At 42.9% G+C, this 23,920-nt stretch overlaps 1 protein-coding gene across 1 annotated transcript in view; it reads right to left on the reverse strand.

Annotated features, from left to right (window-relative positions):
- The window catches only part of LOC118088264 (sterol O-acyltransferase 1), a 29,267-nt gene extending 8,223 nt beyond the window's left edge, over positions 1 to 21,044 (reverse strand). The window contains exons 1-10 of the mRNA XM_035121661.3: positions 20,870 to 21,044; positions 15,540 to 15,677; positions 10,327 to 10,385; positions 7,799 to 7,935; positions 7,630 to 7,689; positions 5,090 to 5,197; positions 3,608 to 3,890; positions 2,031 to 2,109; positions 1,386 to 1,467; positions 147 to 192 (exon numbers count right to left, since the gene is read on the reverse strand). Of these exons, the coding sequence (XP_034977552.1) occupies positions 147 to 192; positions 1,386 to 1,467; positions 2,031 to 2,109; positions 3,608 to 3,890; positions 5,090 to 5,197; positions 7,630 to 7,689; positions 7,799 to 7,935; positions 10,327 to 10,385; positions 15,540 to 15,660 (975 nt within the window). The 5' untranslated portion in view covers positions 15,661 to 15,677; positions 20,870 to 21,044. The remainder of the gene's footprint in view (positions 1 to 146; positions 193 to 1,385; positions 1,468 to 2,030; positions 2,110 to 3,607; positions 3,891 to 5,089; positions 5,198 to 7,629; positions 7,690 to 7,798; positions 7,936 to 10,326; positions 10,386 to 15,539; positions 15,678 to 20,869) is intronic.
- Between the last annotated feature and the right edge of the window lie 2,876 nt (positions 21,045 to 23,920).

Below are 23,920 nucleotides of genomic sequence, written 5' to 3' on the forward strand. Positions count from 1 at the left end.
TGCCAAAATAAAAATAAATAATGCAGGCTTGTGCAGTCCAGTAGGCTAGTATATATTTTTATGAACCAGTAACTCTTATCAGTTTTCAAGGCTGTATAATTATCTGCAGAAACACAGGAATCCCAAAAGGAAGAGAAATATCTAACCTGTGCAAACTTGGTAGCTACATAGCTCCATCTTATTGTAGGAGTTCTGAAAAGAAAAGGAAATCACAGTCATTATACCTAAGTCAAGACAAGAGCTTGCTTGGTATCAACTGAAACCTAATTTGTGAATTTTACAAACAACTGCTACACAGCAAGTCACTTTGAATTACTTTCCATGATAAAAAGCAACTAATAAGTGCAATAAAAGATAATAGCAAAGCTGATGTAGTCTGCGGTAAACATAATACAATTTCTATTCCAGAACAGCAAATATTTAATGTAAGAAAGTCTATTTATAGTTACGACTTTCCTCAAATAGCATGTTTTACTAAATGTGCAGCTGCACTATTATTTTTAATCAGTTTGTTATTTTGCATAAAGAAGGAAAGGAGTAGTTGATGGCAATAGGATATACAGATTGGAGAATGTGAATACCATGAAAAAAAGAGAAAGATAACCCTGTATAACACAGCAACTTCTACAAAGGACCTCTAGAACCTTATATATATAAAACCTTTCAAAACCCATGAAGAGTAGAATATTGTAAAGCCAAAATGGTCAGACTCAGCACCTGTTACTGTAACCAGAAGCAAAAAGCTCTGGTGTGCTCAAAAGAGATATGCATTGAGCCAATGCATTTTGGATCCTACTAGGCCTGCTCTGGCAAAATTCAGAGAAACAAACCTAACCTTTACTCAGAGACGACCCACTGAAATTCATGACCATGGGTTAAGTTAGAGACCCAGCAGTGGATGGGGCCAGAGGCAAAAGTGAATGGAACAATAGATAGATAGGCTCAGAGGCCAGTGGAGTAGTGTGGGTTGCCCAGGGCCACGAGGAGAGGTTTGGTGGAGGGAGGGAAACAGACAAGAGGATGCATGCACGTTCAACTGCCTAATACTGTTTGCATCACCCAGGAGACATAGAAGAGTCGTTCTGTGGTCTGGAGAGGTCACTACTGGTTTGAATGGAGAAGCTGTTTTCAATGGATCCCAGTGACAGAAGAGGCTGCCCCGGGTGTTGAACTTTTGCATCCATAACAATTTTGCACCCAGGGCAACCGTGCCTGTGGCCCCACCATGCTATGCCACTGCAGAGGATCGCACCTGCCCCCTGGGCCTGAGGTTCCCAACCTGTGTGTTATGCCCTCTGTTATGAAGCATGCATCCAGTCCAACCTTGCAATCACAATGGCTATAAGAATTGCCAAGTCACAATGGAGCAACTACATTGACATTACCGGGGATATTCATCTCTGTAAATAAGGGTGGGAGCAAAGAGGAAATACAGGTACTGGGAAACTTTAGGAACCTGGACGGTGTCTGAAAAAGCAGAAGGGAGAGAGTCGTTTAGTACCAGATAATGCCGCACACTAAAAAATAAACCCCAGAGGGTTCCATCCTATTTTCTATGGGTCTCAAACTGTTTATTAATGCTTGAGTTTAGCAATACAGTAATACATTTCTACAATTTCTCAGTCCAATGAGATGGCTTATATGCCATTCTTATCCTACATTTTTTTTTACAATGAACAAGACAAGTCTGTGACAAGTCCCTTCCCTTTAGTCCACCCCAAGTTTAACGCCCTCCCACCCCAAATAAACCCCCTATTATCAGAGCACTTTCCCCTGTTGCACTAAACCCAGGATTCTCTTATATCCTTTGCAAGAAGTGTACTCCCATTCCAATAAGTATTAGAAGACTGACAAATTGCATGGTATTGGTAATCTTGCAAAACATGGGGAGGCCTATATAGACATTCTTCTGAACTAGAACAGGTCTTTGAATTGTCTCCATATCACAGAACCCAACCCTCAGAACAGGAAGAGGGGAGGGAGCCTTAATTCCCACAGCTGTACAATTATTGCAGAAAACAGTCACTCACTTGTCTTCTGTGGCGTAAAGGAAAGTATTCGAGGAGCATTCTCCCTGATAAAAGAGTAGCCTTTCATCAGCAGACGCACCTAAAGGAGTGGAATAACACATAAAATGTACTTGACATCTTGCAATTAAGGGAGAAATGATCCAGAAGGATAACATGCTGAATAGTATCAAAAGCTACTAAGAGATCTAGTAAGACAACCAAGAGTCACAGTTCCCCTGCACACCTTTTGATAAAGGTGATCCATCATGTGAAAAGGATCTAGGGGTGTTGGTGGACTACAAGCTTAACGAGTCAACAGTGTGTTGCAGCAGCAAAAAGAGCTAATGCTCTTCTAGGCTGCATCAACAAAAGTATAACCTCCCGATCAAGGGAAGTAATAGTACCACTCTATTCTGCCTTGGTCAGACCACACCAAGAATACAGTTTCCAATTCTGGGCCCCACAATTTAGGAAGGATATTGACAAGCTGGAATGTGTGCAGAGGAAGGTAACTAAGGTGATCAAAGGTCTAGAAGAGGCTTCCTCAAACTCGGCGCTCCAGATGTTTTGAGCACGGCAGTCTCGAGCAGGTCGGGCGCCCGGGCGCTGAGGGGTAGAGATTGCTCCAGCGCCCCCGCCCTTGCAGCGCGCAGCATGGCTTCTGCGCAGCAAAGCCACGCAGTGCCCTGCCTACCGGCCCAGTGCCCCGCACCACTGGGACTCTACCTAGAGCCGGCCCTGGTTTTGAGACTACAATTCTCATCATCCCTGACCACTGGTCCTGCTAGCTAGGAATCATGGGAGTTGTAGGCCAAAAACATATGGAGGGCCGAGTTTGAGGAAGCCTGGTCTAGAAGCCAAGCTGTAGGAGGAACGATTGAAAGAGCTGGGTATGTTTAACCTGGAAAAGAGCAGAGTGAGATGAGATATGATAGCCATCTTCAAATATCTCAAGGGCTTTTACATGGAAGGTAGAGCTAACTTGTTTTTTCCTGCTCTGGAGTGCAGGACTTGAACCAATAGGTTCAAGTTGCAAGAAAGGAGTTTCGGACTAAACACCAGGAAAAACTTTCTAACAATAAGAGCTACTTCATAGTGGAATGGTCTCCCTTAGGAGGTTGTACAATCTCTTTCTATGAAGGTTTTAAAGCAGACACTGGATGGCCATCTGTCATGGATGCTTTAGCTGAGATTCCTGCATTGCAGGGGGTTGGACTAGATGACCCTTGGGGTCACTTCCAACTCTACAATTGTTTGATCAGGGAGACCAAAGCAGATTCCGTCCCAGACCAGGTCAGCACCCAGAATGCAAGAGGTCAAGATAATAAGCATTACTCTCTCGATCACCGTACTTCCGGAACCTTAAGAATTATGGTGAGTTTCTTTTTGCATCTGACCATTTCTAACACCCTTAGGCTCAATCTCTTGGAAAAAATGAAAACTTGTCATTGTTAATATTACCACAAGTCAGACAGAAGCAAAAGTGAAATGTGTACACAAAATTACAGGTTACCGAAGGACACACATTCTGTTATAAAGCAGCATTTTGCTAATTTAAGCTTTGTGAAATGACCTTTAGCTCTCCAGATGAAACTCACCTGCTCAAGTATCACTATGAAAGCAGAGGCTGGTGGTAAATTGTAGACAATGGCTATGTAAGCTGGTCCCACTCCAAGCCCAAATATCTGGAAGATCATGAAGAGACCCCCAAAGAAAGCGGAGTGGATTGTCTTGTGGGTGGAACCATGGTAGCCCTGGGCCCACTGGAGGAACAGCCCATAGGGCACAGTCAGGGTGGACAGGAACATGTAAAGCCAAGTGGAAGCAACGACAGAACCTTTGCCAAAAGCGTAGACCAGGAGATCAAACTCCAGCACCAACCTTTGAAACAGATTCAACAGCACAAAAAAGTTAAATCATATACTTGGGTTAAAATACGGTATATATTCCATCAGGTGAAATCAGTAACAGTTAAGGAATTCTATAATGAAAGTTGAGGTAATTTTAATCTGTTTTAGTATTCTAAGTTTTGTATGTTTTAGAGTATGGTTGTGATTTTTTCCCATGATTTTCTTGTTTTATTTTTTCGTAAACCACTTTGAGGTTCCTTTCAGAATCAGGCAGTGTATAAATCTTATGAAACAAATACTGAACTTAAGTATACACCCTAAGGTTTTATATTGCACAGAACATTGTAAAGCAAGAAAGCAAACACACAGATACAGACAGATACAACCCACGCATGTGGGGAAACTTGTATTTATTGTGGCATAGCCTGCAGCCTTTCAGTTAGTACTGGCAGGGCTCCACACCTTCCAAGAATTTGCATGCAGAACATGGATTTTAAGTGCTGCTCGATTTTGACCAATGACTCAGAAACTACAACTAATCCAGAATGCAGCAGCTAGACTGGTGACTGGGAGCGGTTTCTGGGACCATATAACCCCGGTCATAAAGGGGCTTCACTAGCTCCCAGTACGTTTCCAAGAACAACTCAAAGTGTTGGTCCTGACCTTTAAAGCCCTAAATGGCCTCAGCCCAGAATACCTGAAGGAGCATCTCTACCCCATTGTTCAGCCTGGACATTGAGGTCCATCTCCGAGGGCCTTCTGGTGGTTGCCTCACTGCAGGAAGTGAAGTTACAGGGAACCAGGCAGAGGGCCTTCTTGGCAGTGGTGCCCTCTCTGGGGAACACCCTCCCATCCGATGTCAAGGAGATAAAGAACTACTGTATATAACTTTTAGAAGACATCTGAAGGCCACCCTGTATCAGGAAGGTTCCTATGTGCTGTAATCCATCCAGAGTGGCTGAGGAAACTCAGGCAGATGGGTGAGGTATTATCATCGTCTGAATGCCTGATGGGTTTCTTCAAATAAAACACTGAGGCTTATATTCAATGCAACTCTAAATAAGCAGCCCATCACTGCAAGGATTCCCGCTTGTGCAACAGGACTCTCTCCACCCCCTCCACCTGCCTGTACCCAAACAAAGCAATACATTTTCATTGGTTCAAATATTAAATGTTTCAAGTCCAACACTAAAAAAAAACCTCCAGCTGATCCCTTCAACATTTTCCTACCTTCCTTCATCAATAAAGTCTACTATGAGGGTGCTGAGAATGAACAAGATGAGGAGAGCAATGAACATGTGATATATGGTCCGGATGTGTTCCACTTCAAATAGCTCACTGAGGGGAAAAAGTAAATGAAATACATTAGAACATTTCAATTTGGCAACAAACTCCCCTCAATCCAGATTCAAGCCCAGGACTTCCAGTGGTTAAATTTAGGAGTTGAAAGTTTTTCCACCTTCAAATGTAATGAGGGAGCACTCTCAGTGTACAATTTCTCTGAATATTTTCTACAAAATTCATCTGTCAATATACATAGGACCATCACCACTTTTTTTGGGGGGGGGGTACCGTTGGAAGAAGTGCCACTGTATAGACAAAGAGATTCTAGAATTGTTTCGAACCAGCAGGCTGAATGCTTTGGGCCATTCTGACAGGTGGGGAGGGAAGCATTCAACTGCGAATCATCTGCCATAACCATGACATCGGGGCAAGTCTTTTCCTTTGCCCGTACAATTTGAAATCAAAACCGGGACAAAGCATTGAAAGCAGCAATGGTCAACTGTGCTGGCAAACCCAGTTTCCTGTGCCTGCGTGGTTTGAAATCAAACCACGTAAGCAAAGGCACAAGACTTCGTAGGCACTGCCAATCGGCTGATTGGTAGCACCAGCAAACCTGCTTTCAGTAGGGAACTACATCTTTACTTGCCCCACAGGTGGATCCGGTTTGGGGAAGGTGGCCTTGCAGGTCAAATTAGGATGCCAGAGCAGGCCAGAAGCTCCACAGAGCTGCTCTAGACCTCATTTCACACAGACATTCTGCCATTTTGCACTGACTGGAGCCTTTTGTAAGCTCCACTCCATGCTATGTAAATATTTGGGTCTCAGAGGTTTACAGTGCTTATTATTCATTTATTATTAAACTAGCTGGCCCTGCCACGTGTTGCTGTGGCTTTTGTGTTAAATGGACCCTTTTCTGTTAATTGGACCTTCAGGAGTTGTAGGCCAAAAACATCTGGAGGGCCAAGGTTGAGGAAGTCTGATCTAGAGGGCACCGTACTAGCTGCCCCTGACTTAAAGAATGGCGGCGTGGAGTTTTACTGACATATTGTGGGTGAGGGAAATAAAATTTAAACTGCAAAATACATTCTGGATTAACATGGTAAAGTCTGGTTTTGCAGCAAGAATTTGTTTGTGTTTTCCATATTTTATTAACAAGATCTAAATAAAAATACACTAAAAAGAGAAAGAAAGAAAGAAAGAAAGAAAGAAAGAAAGAAAGAAAGAAAGAAAGAAAGAAGCCCAAACGAAGGGCCTGCAGAAACAAGTTTTGGATCAGAAAAGCCCAAACAATTGTCACTACAGTCATACCTTGGTTCTTGAACAGAATGCGTTCTGGGAGTTCATTTGACTCCCGGAACCAGTTGAAAACCAAGGTGCAGCTTCTGATTGACTGCAGGAGCGTCCTGCACCCAAACAGAAGCCGTGCCAGATGTTCAGCTTCCGAAAAATATCTGAAAACTGGAATATTCACTTCCGGGTTTCGATTGTTTGGGAGCCAATTTGTTCAGGAGCCAAGGCATTTGAGATCCAAGGTACGACTATATTGGAAACTTTGTTCCCAAATCAACAAAATATTTTGGAACGAAACAACAACCTGATAGGACCTTCAACTGAGCCAAGTAGAACAACCAATAACATTCTTATCTACCAGAGTTGGAACAAGGCACATCTTAATGCTCGTCTAGACCTTGAGCGTCCGGGCTGCAGGACTGTGTCCCTGAAATGTGATGGATTTCAAGAGCAGAGGGGAAACTGGCATTCTGCTCCCAATGAAAACAGACAAAACTGAAGTGCTTTTCAGCAACAATTCCAGCAGACTAGCTTGCTTAGAGCTGGAGTTCCAAGTATGGATAATTCTAACTAGAAGAGGGGTAGATCAGGACCCCAAAGCAATTGTATCTGCTCTTCCTCCCAGACTCCTCAAGCAGGAGTACCAAAGTTTAATGCTACATATTTGCATTTCCATATAAAGCTCTTGCTACACCTTGCAAGAGGAACACAGGGACAGATGGCCTCCAGAAGGTTCTGGGTCCAGCCTCCAGTTTAAAAGGATCAGGTAAATTGTCATGGGAAAGGCCACTGCCAGTCAGAGTAGATAAATATGGGCTAGATGGACAGAAAAGCCTAGTTCTATTAGGGCACCTGTTTGCTAATTGTGAAGCCCTTACTACTAGATAGGCGCAAACTTTACTGGATAACCAGACCACCCATGATGAGGCTGGATTGCTTAGCAATAGACACTTCTGGTCTGTAGATCAGTTTCTACAGAACAGAACAGCCATATCCATGTTAGAATCTGGGATGTGCAATAGCCAATTGACTGGAGCACTTAGAAAGATTAAGAATATCTGCTTTCAGTCTGCGCAGTATAAAAATGAATGGGATCCACTGGGAGGAAGAAGTGAGATATGGAGATAAGCCACCCACTATCAAGGCAACTTTAGCAAGGGCACTAGTGAAATGTACAATCTCATTAACATACTCACTCCAAAACAGACTTTCTAGCAACAAAAACTTTTCCATGCTCTGGAGGTGCTCTTGATCCTCTGTGAAAAGAACGAATATTCAGCAAGGTAGTTGTAGTTTTTTTAAAAAAAGAAAGAAAGAGAAATCAATATTTGATTCTGCTTCAGACTCAGCCAAGAACCAACATACTTGCTTTTGAAGCCACCATCTTTCTCGGCTGAGAAGGCAGGGGGCAGAGACTCCAGCTGAACGGACTTCGCAATCAAGCCATTTACTAATTCTGTAAAGTGGCTGTCGATCCGCTGCATGAAAGCTGGTTTCATTTGCTGATAAAATTTGGAGGAAGGAAGGAAGAGAAAAGAGAACACCTTAAGTATGATCGTTAAGTATTGCCTGGAATTTGCCTGCTAAAATGGAATGTTACTCTTTGCCTTCAAATGTAAGGCTGATTTCCTAACACCATGCTAACAACGACCGTGTCTCATTTCCTGACAACTGACTACATATTCTTGGACCCCAGTCAAAGTAACGGCCAGAGGGGCCAATGGTCAGCGCTGATGGAACTTCCTGGTCTAGCAACATCTGGTTCCCCATTACTGGTTTAAACCACCTATCAACAGCTCCCCAAGAATGAGGAAGCAAAGTAGCCAAGTGCAGAGCCTTTCTAAGAAAATAATAGCTAGCCTAGCTGCCTCCCATCTTGCTTACAAATAAACTCCACATATCTGACAGAAATCTGACCAGAAAACTGACTTGTTCAGCAGGGGCTTTTTGTTTCGTTTTTGTTATACTAGTCAAATACCAACCACATGCAAAACACACTCTTTTAGTCTATTAAATTTAAGGAAAGCGGACAAGTCCAAGAATAGGATGTAAGAAGGCACCATGTTCACCCACAAAATGCTCAGTTCTGGTTAACTCCCCACCATACACACAAAGATTCTTTAAAAATGAACAGCTAACAGTTTAATGAAGTTGCTTCAGAGGTGGAACCCTGGCTAGCAGAACCAACAAAAAGGTCTCTCACAACTCTACCCAATGGAGGGAAGAATGTCTAAAGAAATTAAACAGGGAAACACATTTCACTTAGGATTTCATTTTTAGAAGTTTAGCACTATGATTGCTTTGATGTGGCAATTTTATTTGGGTGGCAGGGGCAAGGGCAGCTGCAGCAGAGAGGAATACTCTTGTACTTCCAGAGTTATTAAAAAACAGAAGCTGTGATGGTGAACATTTAGCAAGAGCAGCAAACAAGTGTGATGGGAAGTTTCCCGGCTGCCTTGCTCAGCTCAGCACAGGGTGTTCACAAAGCACAGGGTGTTTTGTTTGTTTGTTTGTTTACAAATTAAAGGGCTGGTCGATCTGCCATTGCCGCTCCACACAGTCAACAAAGAATGATGCCAAGAGAGAGTGAAAAATAAACATAGAGAAAGCACCAAGAGAAGGGAAAGCAAGCTATAGGGTTTCTGCTGCACAGGGCAAACAGCACCTGAGCAACAACAGAGTTCCTGCTTTCAATGTAGCCCTTGGAATTTGCCTGGGGAAAGAGGTCACCTGCTGTTATCCATTCACATATTACAGACACAGCCCCCAAAACTATTATGCGCACTTTGCATCTCCTTTTCCCTGAGGCAGTTGACATACTGGCAAGACCTGTTGGGCTCCACTGCTGCCCCACCTGAAACTAGTAAGATGTATCCTGCTCTCCTCTATCTGCTCACTGCCAGGAAAAAGTGGGACAGTAGATAAGCTGATTCCCAGGGAAGCTTCTTCACCATCTTCCCACTAATTAATTCCTGATAAGTTCAAAGACTCAAAAGGGTTCCCAGCAATAGTTTCAGAGCCACAAGCAAATCCTCCCTACAGTCCAAAGCATGCAGGAACAGCCTAATCCCACAGCCTGCTGATGGGCATTCCAGTCCCAGTTTACCAAAACACTGATATGCAGCTCTTGTGGCTGTAGCTGCACTAAATAAGAGCAGCAACGTTTGGGCTAGTGATGGATCGCCAGTCTGTGAAACTTTCTTCTTCTTAAAAGACTTTTATTTTTCACATACGGTACAACAGCAAATATTTGAGAACGTATCTGCTTTCTCATGCACTCACAATTCTGTTTTGTCCTGCTTTTTCTTTTACTGCATTTAAACACACATTTCTCTCTCAAGATTTCTAAATGCATTTTGATATGCTTTCTTAGCGAAGAGCTGGCATATTTGAGAAATGTGAAAGTGGGTGAATAGTTTAAGTTTCAATCTGGCCAGGAGGTGCAGATCAGGCTGTTATTGTTGGCATCCGTCTGTCTCATGAGACAATGAAGTGTGCCTCCGGGGATCTAACCAAATCAGGTTATTTATACTGTAGTGGAAATCACAAAGAATGAATTCCTTAAGTATCCCACTTGCTAACAGACTAGCCACCTCCTGTGCCCTACAACAGCAGCTGAAGGTTTCTAAGGCACCGGAGAAAAGCAAGAGAAAAGGGTTGGGGGATAATAAAGCTACAAAGGACTGTAATGGTTCAAATAAAACAAAACAAAATGTCAGAAGACCTAGGAAATCTTTCAGCAGTCCAAGACTCAGTGACTTCCAATTACAGGATCTAGGATTGCTACCAGGCCAATATTATGCATAGATCTGTTGCAGATGGGAGGTGGGTTTTTTGCCATCTAGGGATTCCTCCTTATCAACTCATATTAACTACAATTCAGATAGGTTTACCTCAGCCTCCACCAAAAGTTGCATCTTTCGAGTGACCAAATGGTCAACGTCAACACGACCTGAGAGAGAGAAAAAAATCGTTACTGTATTGTAAACAATAAAGACAATACATACTGGGTGTAAGTTGTCCACAAGTATGAAAGGCAAAACAGGAAAAGTATGCAAACTGGAAATTTAAAGTATTTTAAAATCAGTGCTGAAAATAAGTCCACAAAAGTTACTGGCCCTCAAAACTTTCACTTATTCCCCTGCTGAGATGTACCTGCATTAGTAATCCGCTACTGACCAAAAGGAAAAACAACCTATTCCGATTTCAAAGGCTTCCGTTCCTGCAGTGCATTAAAACCGTAGTTAATTGGGGCAGACCATTTAAACTTATCTACCCAAATACTAAAAAAGCAGGAGGTGCTAGGGAGAAGGATTCTAGCCTGGCCACCTGCTGGACACCTGTATGATTCAACCATCCATGCACCGCTTGCCCCCTGCACCCCCAAGTGGTACAACCCAGGCACCAGTTCACTAGCCAAGTGAGAGCAAGACAGCAGTGCCAGTGACGGTGCACACAAGACATTCAACTGTGACGAAACGGGTGTACAATGCATAGAAATAAGTTTTTCTGAAAACAGAAACAAAATTTGTTTCTGCAGAACTGCAGTTAGAATGGTTCTTCTTGAAATTCTTGTCATTAAACAAGCATTCGGCACGGTATGCCTACTCTTTTCTTATAAAATGGCCTGGGGAAAGGAAAATCTTTAAATTCAATACCAAAAAATAAAGAGAACATTACCTGCACCCAGAACAAAGGAAGAGAGTTATGTAAATACATGGTTTTATTTTCAAATTGACAAACCACAATTAGGGCCATCGCTCAGCCTCCCAAGGGCCCTGCACCCTAGAGACGGGGTCTGAGCTTTCAAACAGGACTGAGCTTACAAAGTTGAGTGCTGTGAGGACAGAAAACAGGAACAGCTTGAAAACATAATTTGCCAGCTACGCAAATTCATCATAACTCAATTTATCATTCGAGTTCTAAGCTATGGTTAGAATCCAGTGGTCATCAATATGACAGCCCTAAGTGCACAGGTCAGCAGAGGCCTTCCCAGGCACCCACAATATCACACCCACAACCCACACACTGAAACTTGGCTTGAAAGCAGCATTTTTTCTATCACAAATGATAAAATAGTTTACCACAACAATTAATCCACTTTATAGATGTGCCATCAGGTCCAAAAAGATTGGAAAGCCAAAATAAATGTACTGGGTCCTAAACAAGATTTTACTCATAGTAGACCCATTGGACATGGTGAACACTGGAAACAATCCATTATTTAAGAACTGAGGAAGAATTCGTATTTACTTCAGAACTTTTGTTCATTTGCAGATTCAAAAGAAATCCACTGATAAATTCTTATAGTTAACAAGATAAGATTTCTGCAGTTACTGATGAAGAAATCTCATCATTGCATCTACTCTACACCAGCAACCCAGAGAGTACAGATAGAATGGGTGTGTGTGCCAGGTCCGAATTAATATATACCCCGTAATTATATATACTGTAAATCCAACTCTATAATGCAAGACTGCACAATCGTCTTATTGCCAAACTTGGATGGAACCACAAGACAGAAAGTTGGATTGACTAATATTCTTCCAGATTTGTCAGAAATGAGTCACTAAACCAGCATGACAAACTGCAGAACCCGTGGTCTATTTTATTATTACATCATCACTAAGAAGAAACTTTTGACCTTTCTATCAGGTTAGTGGGCACATGTTGAATGAAATTCCAGCCAAACTAGTGAAGGGAACATTCATATTAATAAAGGATAAATAAAGATCCCTTTTATTCATGAATTTCCTTTTAGTTTGGATTTGAGGTGCTCTTAAGTATGAAAGAAGGTTCAGCGAATGGCTGTGGATGTGCTGAAACTTCTGGTTTGCTAAAGGAAGAACTTGCTATGTGAACTACAGTGGTACCTTGGGTTAAGAACTTGATTTGTTCTGGAGGTCCGTTCTTAACCTGAAGTACTGTACCGCTTTATTTAATGGGGTCTCCCGCTGCTGCTGTGCGATTTCTGTTCTCATCCTGAAGCAAAGTTCTTAACCAGAGGTACTATTTCTGGGTTAGCAGAGTCTGTAACCTGAAATGTCTGTAACCTAAAGCATCTGTAACCCGAGGTACCACTGTATTTAGCTTGCAAAATGGTTCAAATGTAGAAACTAGGATGAGTGGAATCAATATAATTGGACAAACTCAGAATTAAATTTATAAAAAGCAACCAGAGCATTCCATCAGTATTTCTTGTTAGTTATGAAGTTTAAATAATTATAGCAATGCAATTATTCCAGGTCACATGACAACTCTTTTCTTTACTTGAGTAAAAAAGGGGTTAGCCTTTGATGTGAATATACCCATTTAAGTGTTCACGCCAGCAACAACCACTCCCAAGGTGGGAAAGCAATAGATCACACACCCCATGTTGTTGTTGCAATCTGCTTAACTGCACGCCTCCCCCCCCTCAAATTCCTCCCCACAAGAGACGGGAGCTGTTGTAACTGATGCTTTCTCAGGCACAATACTCTCCCTGAAGAAATTCAACAAGTCAAGCTTTGCCTAGTATGAAAATAAATTTCTGGAGGAAGCTTACATTTTGTTTGTTTGACATCTTATTACTTGTGTTTAGCCCCTAACCTATTTTTTCAGGCCTCCACTCCACCCAGTAGTGGGACATAAGCTGGAATATGACATAAAGTACATACAAATTGTTGTCCTCTTTTGTGAATGGGGTGGTGGGTCCAACCCATATACAGTCTACTGAGCCCAGACAGAGGGTACACCTGACAGAGGCACCTGGAAAGTGGGGCACAGCTCAGGTCAGTGGAAGAGCACATGTGTTGCATGCAGAAAACCCCAGGTTCAATCTCTGGCATCTCCAGTTGAAAATGATGCATGGAATTCAACACAGTGCTAAGTTGGATATGTCTGTGAGGTATCAGGTTCACTCGTGCAATGTCACTTTCCCCTCTCTCTTCCCCCTGCATGACCCCTAAACGTGTTCTGAGGAGACTTCCCCAACCCTCCAGAGCAGATTAATACGTTACAGGACAGGGAAAGGCTGGGTTGGCGACTGGACCTCATTCTGTGCACACAAAGACTTGGTGGAATCCCACCTGATCACAATAAGGTGGTCTGAAGAGCAATTGCCTGTCAGAGTAAGCAGTACTGGGTCAGATGAACTGCTGGTCCAACTCAGTAGAAGGCAGTTTCACACCCAGCTTGAATTTTGAGTAAACATGCTTAGCAATGAACACCAGTATCCACACCCAGGAGCAAATTTCTGGTACCTCTTTCAATAAAAGCCACAATGCAGATGAGTGATCTATGGATTTGTACAGTATCTTGGTCAGGTAAAACAGGGGCACTAGCAAGAATACCCTGCTTTAGTTTCACAGAGCTGAAGCACAGCTAAGAGATACTAGTCAGCTAAGGGGAAAAATACAGTGCTAAGGTCAGATTATTAGCACAAGGCAAACACGCTCAGAACTGGCTGAGTGCCAAGTTACCTGCAACACACAGCATTATCTGAAGGAACATCACATAACTCTCTTCTTTGCCAAAGTGTTTATAGTGTAGCCCAAGCATTAAGGAAACTCTGCCTTTAATGAGTTATCTAATTAGAGTTACCTATACTTTCTCTTGATGTTTGATTAGCTGTTTGTGGTAATTTTAACAGTATTTCACTGAGGTTCATTTTTAATTGAGGAGTGTATGAAAGGTACTTTAGGAGCCCCCAATGCCTGAAAAGCAGCCTAAAAATAACATAACAATAAATTGTGACGTATGTAAATACCGTAGTAATGACAAGCCACTGAAAAGGCAGGAATCCAGAGAGAACCGAGAAAGGAAAGTAACTTTCCAAAGAAAAAAAACAAATGAGCCTGTGTTTAATATTAACCAACTACCGTATGTCCTCTTCCTCCCCAGCTTCAATTTTCCCCTGCACAAAGAAATAATCACTCATTCATCTGACATATCATTTGTGTTTGCAACACTAAGGAATGACCGAGAGTAACCTCCACCTCAGGAAATTACCACTGCCTTGCAAGTCCCGGACTACAAGACAAAGATCCCACATGCTTTCTTCGAGACAGATTAGTCACAGCTGAAATCCAACACTATTTGAGAGAAGGACAAAGGCATTTGCAATGCCCTTCCAGGAACACAGACCCTTGCATGTTATCTTTAGGGGTACACCAGCCCAATTCCCTATCAAACTCCAGTGGTGGAACATTCCATTTCCATGAAGGCTTCTTTCCACCCCAAACCCAAGAAATGACATAAAACAAGATGCAAACCAAGGCAGATTCTTCACATCAGGCTTGGATTTTTAAAAACTCATTAGACCTTTTATTCGAACCAAAAAAGGTGCTAAATTAAGAATAAGGCCCCTTAATTACAAGTTAGGCCCACTTAGGAATTATTTGTTTAAACAAACAAATAATCAATCAATAAATCCAGGGGAAATGCCTCTTTTGGCTCACTTCAGACATCACGCCAACCCATGTCTAAGGAATTATAAAGATGGTTTGGCTTTTTTTCAGACTGACAAACCACAATTAGGGCTATCGCTCAGCCTCCCAAGGGTCCCGCACCCTGGAAACAGGGTCTGAGCTTTCAAACAGGACTGAGCTTACAAAGTTGAGTGCTGTGAGGACAGAAAACAGGAATAGCTTGAAAACACAAGTTCCCAGCTATGCAAATTCATCATAACTCAATTCATCATTTGAGTTCTAAGCTATGGTTAGAATCCAGTAGTCATTGATATGACAACCCTAAGTGCACGAGTCAGCAGAGGCCTTCCCAGGCACCCACAATATCACATCCACAACCCACACACTGAAACCTGTTTTGAAAGCAACATTTTTTCAATCACAAATGATAAAATAGATAGATAAAATAGTAGGGTGTGTGTAGCACCACAACAATTAAGCCATTTTAGAGATGTGCCAACAGGTCCAAAAAGATTGGAAAGTTTTACTCATAGTAGACCCATTGGACATGGTGAACACTGGAAACAATCCATTAAGAACTGAGGAAGAATTCGTATTTACTTCAGAACTTTTGTTCATTTGCAGATTCAAAATAAATCCACTGATAAATTCTTATAATTAATCAGATAACATTTCTGCAGTTACTGATGAAATCTCACCATTGCTTGACTGTGGGAAAGACCAGTCTGCTTCAAGCCTCTTTGGCAAGTCTTCTTTCTCTTCTGCAGTCTCATAAGTTGATCGGCGATTCCTTACGGAGATATTTTCTTCACCCACCATGGTGTCAGGCTAACACACTGCAGAGGACAAAATTTACTTGCATGAAGTACTTCAGCTTTTTATGACCATGCACTTATCGTTCTTTATTGTATGGTGTAGAATTAGCCTATAATCATTCCAATAAGCACAGTGCTTCTTTTTTTTACAAAACAAATCCCTAGGCATCCTGGCTGCCAGAAAACATTTCTAAATACACCACTTCAGACTGATGAAAGTTGTGAAAACTGTAGAGGATGGGGTTTGTTTAAAACCACAAACTGTTCCCTTCATTCTCAGAGTCAGCCTCTCTCAATCTTGGCTGGGTCCCCAGATGTTGCTGGACTACAACTCCCATAATCTCTGACCACTTGTTTTCTCTGAATGTACGGTTAAAAAGGCTGCCTTAAACTTGTATCTTTCAAAAGACTTGTTCCGGTTGAGTATTAATGAAGGTAAAAGTTGCAGGAAATATTCCTTTAATGCTGTCAAAGGAAATCTTCCATAAAGGTAATATTTCACCACTTGCAGCCCTTGCATTTAAGGTGATATGTCAGTTAAGAGGGATAAATCACACATACACAGCACTTTTTCGCTGCCAATTCTGATGATCCTTGCTTTATAAGCAAAACATGAACAAGCCCTTTGCCCAAGCTGCAATTAAACCATAAAACATACAAATAATGATAGTTTTCTATCTCATCGAAATCAGAAAACTATAGTTCCCACCTCAGAACACTCCGGGATATTAATTAAGTCAGTGTTTGACTCTAGTTTATTAATCTGGTTTGTTCCAAAGCTGGCCGCCAGTGTTTCCTGGTTCAGATAAAACCAGAAAATGTGATTAACTAAAGGTTTCCAGCTTTGTTAACTCTTACCACAAAAGAAGGAGAAAACAAGTTATTCACATGCATATTTGGTCACTATCTCACCTTCCCTAGCCACATTCAATCAGGCAAATGGTTTACAGCAAGCTATTTAAGAGTCGTGTTTTATGCTTATGATAGCTGTCAAACTCCATTCAGCAGACTCTTCGCACTTATCTGCAAGTATTATTATTCAAAATAGTTTACCAAGCATCAAACATTTTAGAAACTTGAGGTCAAAACAAGAGGCTATATCTAACCAAGTCACACTGGCCGTAGACCCACTGAAATCAAGGGTTACAAATGAATTTTAAGTCTGTTGATTTTAATTCGTCTTCTCAGAGTATGCCTTGGTCAGGTTTATCTGCATTTTATTTTTTTAAAAAGACTCCCTTATACAATATTTTAAGAAAAATAAAAGCTGCCAGCATGGCACCAGGTGGCCCAAGTTACTAATACATTAAGAAGATAAAACAATGGTCCATCTGACTCACTACAATATGTCTATTAACTGCCAACTACAGATATTCACCTTACACAGAAAATCCACTGAGCTTAAAGGAGTTTTTGCATGCCTCACAGCTTTCTGTTCAAACTAGATGATAGTTACAGGTAGGTAGCCGTGTTGGTCTGAGTCGAAGCAAAATAAAAAAATTCCTTCAGTAGCACCTTAAAGACCAACTAAGTTTATATTTTGGTATGAGCTTTCGTGTGCATGCACACTTCTTCAGATACCTGAAGTTGGTCTTTAAGGTGCTACTGAAGGAATTTTTTTATTTTGAAAGCTCATACCAAACTAGATGATGTTGGAGATACAAAGGTGCCGCTCCTACCTGCACTCTTACTTCACACTAGACTGCCAGCAACTAGGGTGAGGAGGGATTTATATTTGGAAAACAGCATGTGGGAACCCTCCATCCTCTGGTGGTGGTGCTTCAATCAGAAGCTGAAACCATAGCCCCATTTTAAAATGCAGGATATATAAATGGATGGATGCATACATAAATAAAACAGGAGGACCCAACCACAGATCTCCTGGTGTCGTGTGGAATTTAATATCACTTCTGGAAATTTACTGTGCTTCAGGCTGTCTAGTTCAGGATGGATTCAATTCAAGACCAATTATTATAACAATTATGTAGCCATCAAAATAACATTTTTGAATATTCGAAATATTTCACATACATTTTCTTGCTCCTATTCTACAATCTTTTAAGGTAGGTCAGTATTATTATCCCATGTCTTGCATATGAGAAGTGAAGGGCAAGAGACAGGTGATTGTCTAAGGTTCCAAAGTAAGCTCATTGCAGGCCCAAGATCTATACAGTGGTACCTTCGACTTCCGAAGGTTTCGACTTCCGAAGTCGACGACCCCGGAAGTCTTTTCGCCGCGCGCGCGTTCTGCGCAGAAGTGGTCCGTACATGCACAGAAGCGCAAAATCGCGCTTCGCGCATGCGCGGTACGGGCACTTCGACATCCGAAGACCTCAACTTACGAAGAGTGCCGCAGAACGGATTGTCTTCGTAAGTCGAGGTACCACTGTACCAGGGATTTCCCGACCCATATAGTTCAGTTCCATGGTCACTACAACACCACACCAGTTCAGCATTAGTTAATTTAATTAAAGTTTCCCATTTGTAATTCAGATGCTTCCTACATATTAGAAAACTTTCAACTCCCCTGCTTTGAATTCAAATTTCATTTAAAGCAGCTTTGTTTTTAAACAAGAAAAGTTGACTATAATTTAATTTTTAAGAGCCACAAAAGTTTATGGCATTTCAAAGATTTGACATAGCTCCAATTTGATGCAGATGCTAGATTAGACCAGGGGTAGGCAACCTAAGGCCCGGGGGCCAGATGCGGCCCATTTGCCTTCTCAATCCAGCCTGCGGACGGTACGGGAATTAGCGTGTTTTTACGTGAATAGAATGTGTCCTTTTATTTAAAATGCATCTCTGGGTTATTTGTGGGCCATAGGAATTCGTTCATTTTTATTTTCAAAATATAGTCCGGCCCAGCACATGATCTGAGGGACGGTGGACCAGCCTATGGCTGAAAAAGGCTGCTGACCCCTGGATTAGACCATCTGGATTTTCCAGTCAATCAGAACCAGAGAAGTTGAAAGAACTCCAGGAAACCTGCATATTAGAGAAACAAGGGAGGGGTAAGTGTAACAGAATGCACTGGTAGTCATAGGGTGCCATGTGATCAAACCACAAAAAGATGTGACAGTGTATAATTTAGGAACAAGAAGCTAGATGAACTTCCAAATGATTAAGACAGGTATAAAAAGGACATCTGCTGGCCATCACCTCAGAAACAGAGAGGAACTTTTAAAGGAGCAGGAGGGGCATGGGTCTCAAAATCTGAACTTCAGGAAAGCAAAATTAATCCAGATCTTAGGACAGCAGTCCTTAAGAAAATGGGCAAGAGCAAGTTACTCTGCAATTTGTATAAATTTGTATAAATTCCTCTGTGGAAAGGGAATAAGCATTTTGCGTCAGATTTTTGAAGAACCCCTTTCAGAGGTTCAGTTCCTACTCATGAGCTTCCCTAGTTATCCACTGTATGAAAACTCTTTACAGTGGTACCTTAGTTCTCAAATACCATGGTGTTGAAACAACTTGGAACCCAAACATTGCAAACCCGGAAGCAAGTTTTCTGGTTTGCAAACTTTTTTCGGAAGCCGAACATGCTCCGTTTTGAGTGTTCCGCTTCCGTTTTGAGTGCCACACTTCTGTTCTGAGTGTTACGCTGAGGTCTGTCTGCTTTTGCTATTTATTTTGTGGTTTTTGCAGCTTTTTTGTTTTGTTTTTGTGACTGTGTGTAACCCGGCTCACCTACTGATTGATCGTGTGACTTCAGTATATTGCTTATTGCTTTCATTTTATGGATCAATGGTCTTGTTAGATGGTAAAATTCATGTTAAATTGCTGTTTGGGGGATTGTTTTTAAAAGTCTGGAACAGATTAATCCATTTTGCAATACTTTATGGGGAAAAACACCTTGGTTTTGGAATGGATTTCCGGAATGGATTAAGTTTGAGAACCAAGGTACCACTGTAGTACAGCCAGGATCTATTATAACTTCTCCAGACATCACTTTTATCAATGTCTCTCCAGCCCATCAGCTTTGAATTGCATTTGTGACCCAACAGCAAAGCATTCCTTATTACTCTTGCCTTCCCCAGTGTCTCCCATCTCCTATCCGTAACACCTTCTGGAATCCTCCCAGGGTCAGAGATTTCTACGGGTTTGGAATCCAGGACCTCTAACCCACCCCAGGGTCCTCCTGATCCATTTCCTGAGAAAGAAAGGGATTAGCTTCAGTATTCCCTGCCCTCATGACCTTAAAGAATAATAGATTTACAGTGCATAAGCTGTCTTGGAATAGACACATGAAGTCTTATCCTCAGTTTTGCACACAGAGAGAAAGTGTGGTAAGCAGTGGGCTAAAATGGCAACAAAATGCAAAAAAACTACAGGCTGCTAGCAACTGAATTAAAGCTTTGATCAAATCAGCACAGACTGTATTTTCTGCATTGCTTTGTCATTTGACCCCACGCTTATCTTCAGTCTGGCAAATGATAGGAGCAGTTCACAACTCTGATAAAAAGTGGCCTCTGGTGTCCGGTCCGGCAAGCCTCTCCCACCATAAATATGTTACTTTTTAAGGTGCCACCAACTGGCTGCTATTTTTCCTCTTTTAATCGTTGCCTAAGTTTTCTCCCTCCCCTCTGATATCTTTCCCACCCGGTATACACAATCATTAATTTTCGAACCGTAACCTCTTGGGGGGAATCAACCTTAAAAAATAACAAACAAACAAAAACCCCCACTAAACTCTTATTCTATAAAGCTCAAACTACGTAAATAATTCTCAAACGCGGGTGGAAAAAAGGAAGCCCTTTGCCCCGTTTCTCTCTAGCCGTTTTTGCCTTCCACCCCTCACTCCGAGTAAATCCGCATCCTCCATTGAGCTTCCTGTTCGAAAGAACCACATGCGCTCGTTATGGGCCGTCGCTCCAGACCCCCAATCCTCGTTTGCACACTTATTTGGCCAATAAATCCCCTTGGATCCAACGTGGCTGACTTGTGAGTAAAGAGGGGGGGGGTCAGGCGGCAAATGCCCTTCTGGATTCCCGGTGGCGCGGCTGGGTTTAGCCTTTACGCACGAGAAGGAGAGGAAGAAGGGGCGGCCAAGGGGCTCCCTTCGCTCCTTGTCCCTTCCCCGCGCGCCATCGCTCCCTCTCGACGGAGACCCCTCTCGACGGCGACCCCTCTCCCGGCCCTTCACCGCCCCTCGCGCTTCACCCCAGTCCGAGTTCCACCATCACCGGGATCCCCAGCGTCCCCGGCGAGCCTACCTGCGTTTCCGTGTCTCTTCTCCACCCTACGCCGTCGCCTCCAGCTCCGGCTTTTGCAGCTCCCCCCGCGGCGAGGAAGGGCATGAGCGGCCGCTATATGGCTGGGTCCTCCTCCGCCTTCGTCACGGCGGGCCGGCGAAGGGGGAGGCGGAGGGAACAGGAAACGTCGCTGCGCATCAGCAAGAGGCTCCGGCTACTGGCCGGAGAAGGAAGGCTTCTTAAGCGGTGTCCACGCACGTGCCGTCGGGGGAGGTGGCGCTTCTAAGGGGAGGTCGCCGCGCGGTCTTCTTGCCGGAGCCTGCTTAAAACACCGCCGCCACCGGAATGCAAAAAAAGAAATCCCTGTACTGTATAAGGTTGGGGGAGAAGAGAGCGGGGTGGTCACAAACTTGCTTTCTTTTTGTGCCGTCGTCATTTGGGTTGGTTCTCTGTGTTCCTTTATTAATTTTCCATATGCTGTATTCAACATTAAAGTCTCACACCGAATTTAACTGGTCCGTAGAAAACCAGAAAATAGAGACAATGCGCACTTTTGTAACCCAATAAATCTTGGGGGCTTTGTTGATGGAGGTGAGCGCTGATGGGGGGAACATCTTCACCACCACCGCCTATACCCTGAATTTGTGGGAGGGAAATAATAAATAAATAACTAAATAAAATTTTATATGTCACCCATCTGACTGGGCTGCCCCAGCCACCCTGGATGGCTTCCAGTAAATTTACACATCAAACCAAGTAAAACATCAAACAATGAATCCCTGTGACCAGGTGTGTATGTGGGGGGTGGAGGCTAAATAAATAACAAAAGAATGGCTGGATGTCTGGATTCAAATTGTGGGCCTAAACTCACTCTCCAGCAGGGGAGAGCCCCAGTAGCAGAGTTTAAACTCACAAAAATCAAGTAGCAGTGTAGCGTGGGAATGTAGGCCATGAGACCTTTTTCATATCCTGTTTAGTTGCATCCAGTTCCTGCCCCTGTTGCAGTGAACGGACCACACACTGGTAAGTAAGTTAAAAATGCTTTACTTACAGATTCAAAGGTCAGATTCATGCATTTATCCAAGCAGCAGCAAAGAGAACACAGGCAGAATACCTTTGGGTAAAAAATACAGAAAGATGATTTCAAACATGCACTCCAAGCTTGGACATGTCTTCATTTGTTAGTTACATTGAGAAAGAGAGGAAGAGGAAGAAGCTCCACTTCCTTATGAAGAAAAGGGGTGTGACCCACATAAGACAAGGAAAAGAACTCTGTAGTCTTAGCCCAGGGGTCAGCAACCTTTTTCAGCCGTGGGCCGATCCACTGTTCCTCAGACCATGTGGTGGAGCCTGAATCAACCCTATGCTGCCAGCTGCAGCCTGGCCACAGCTCCACTCCACTCAAGCCTGATCTGAGGATGGAAGGAGGAGAGTCATGGCAATGCTGCTGCTTACACTCCTCAGATGTGGTGTGCCAGACTCCACCACTTCTTAGGGAACTACTGTATTTCAGAAAACAATGAGTAGTTAAGAGTCTGGTTTTGACAGTGCCAAGAAAGTTATTTACATATCCGTTATCTACCTAGGTTCTCCAAAATATATTCCAAGTGGAAGCTATTCCCTCGTCAGCATTCATTATGTTTCATTTCTCTCTCTCTAACCCACTATGGGGCACCACTGCTCATTTCAAACTGAAACAGCTATGCTTTGCTGTTGATGCAGGAGGAGGACTGCAGAGGTTGTTATTGTCCCTATAAGTCACAGTTTGGGGATGCCTGCTATAATGCATTTTTAGTATGCAAAATTTGTTTCAGTAACCTTAACTTAAATCCTAGTTACAGTATTTGTTTCCATATTGCCACGGGGAGGGGGGGCAGCCTGTTTCACCGCCTGAGGCAAAATGGGAAGGTGCTAGCCGGCTGCTGCCTGCCTTACCTGGGGCATGTGACGGAGCCCACAAAGTGGCAATGATGGCAGGTGGTTCTGGCAGGATCCCGCAAAGCACATGAGATCTAGTTAGATTTTGGCAAGATCTTGCCAGAAGCCAACACTACTGGTGTTTCTCCACCCAGGGTGGGAGGGATGCACATGGCTTCTTCATCCCTGCATATTGCTATCACAAACAAAAACCTACCACGTTGCACAACAGCATGTATGAGAAAGCAAAGGTGGGGACACTCTCGTACAACTTTTCAGGGTTGCCTTGTTTCCCCTTCCTCAACAAACAGCAAAATAGCTGGATGTGTATCTAATAGCAAAATCAAGATCAGCTCCAAAGCTGGAAAGAGCTCCTGTAACTTTATTAAGAAATGTAGAATGGGGGGCTTCTGCAAGTGCTGTTTTTTCCTTTCAAGATGCAACACTTCTAGCTCAGTGGTAGAGCCTCCTAGAAAGGGCATTCCAGTAGAAAGTGTACCAGGTTCTCCACCTTCAGGTATCCAGCTGAGCAACATCCAACCACCTCATACCTGGCACCATTATGTCCCCTTAACCTCCATCAACTGTAAAGTGTTCACTCTGCATTTGGGTAAAACCCATGTTAACTTGTATCAGGGAATAGAAGAGAACTATTGCCCAGGAAGAATGGCAAAACATTTTTTACATCCTTTTGCCACAACATCAATCATTCCCACAGGCACCATCACTGCCCCTTGTAATCAAGTGGGATAATGAAAGACCCGGCTTAGAAATAAATGGACCCCTCAAAGCTGCCCAAGAGTTCTCCCCCATGTCCTCAGATGCCCATGAAATTAGGGGGGGGGGAACTAAATGGAAAACTTTCTTGAGCCAAAAGATAATGGCCACCTTTTGAATCAAAATTCCTATTAAAAAGTTGTCTCTAAACAACTGCCTTACGGGTAGATCTAGGTAGCCTCAAAAGCTCTAGATAAGAAGTTATGGTATGCCAATTCCAATACTACCCACACAAGTGCCCCATATTACACCTGAGAGAGAGAATAGTTTTATAAAGCTCTAATAGGACAACCTAAACTTCCCACTCGTTCCTTCTGGAAAACAGCATTAGCAGTTACACTGGCTGTGGCGGATGTGGCTTTCAAATGTGCAGACCAA

Source organism: Zootoca vivipara, chromosome 7 (genome assembly GCF_965207765.1).
Source record: "Zootoca vivipara chromosome 7, rZooViv2.hap1.1, whole genome shotgun sequence".
Taxonomy (NCBI): Eukaryota; Metazoa; Chordata; class Lepidosauria; order Squamata; family Lacertidae; genus Zootoca; species Zootoca vivipara.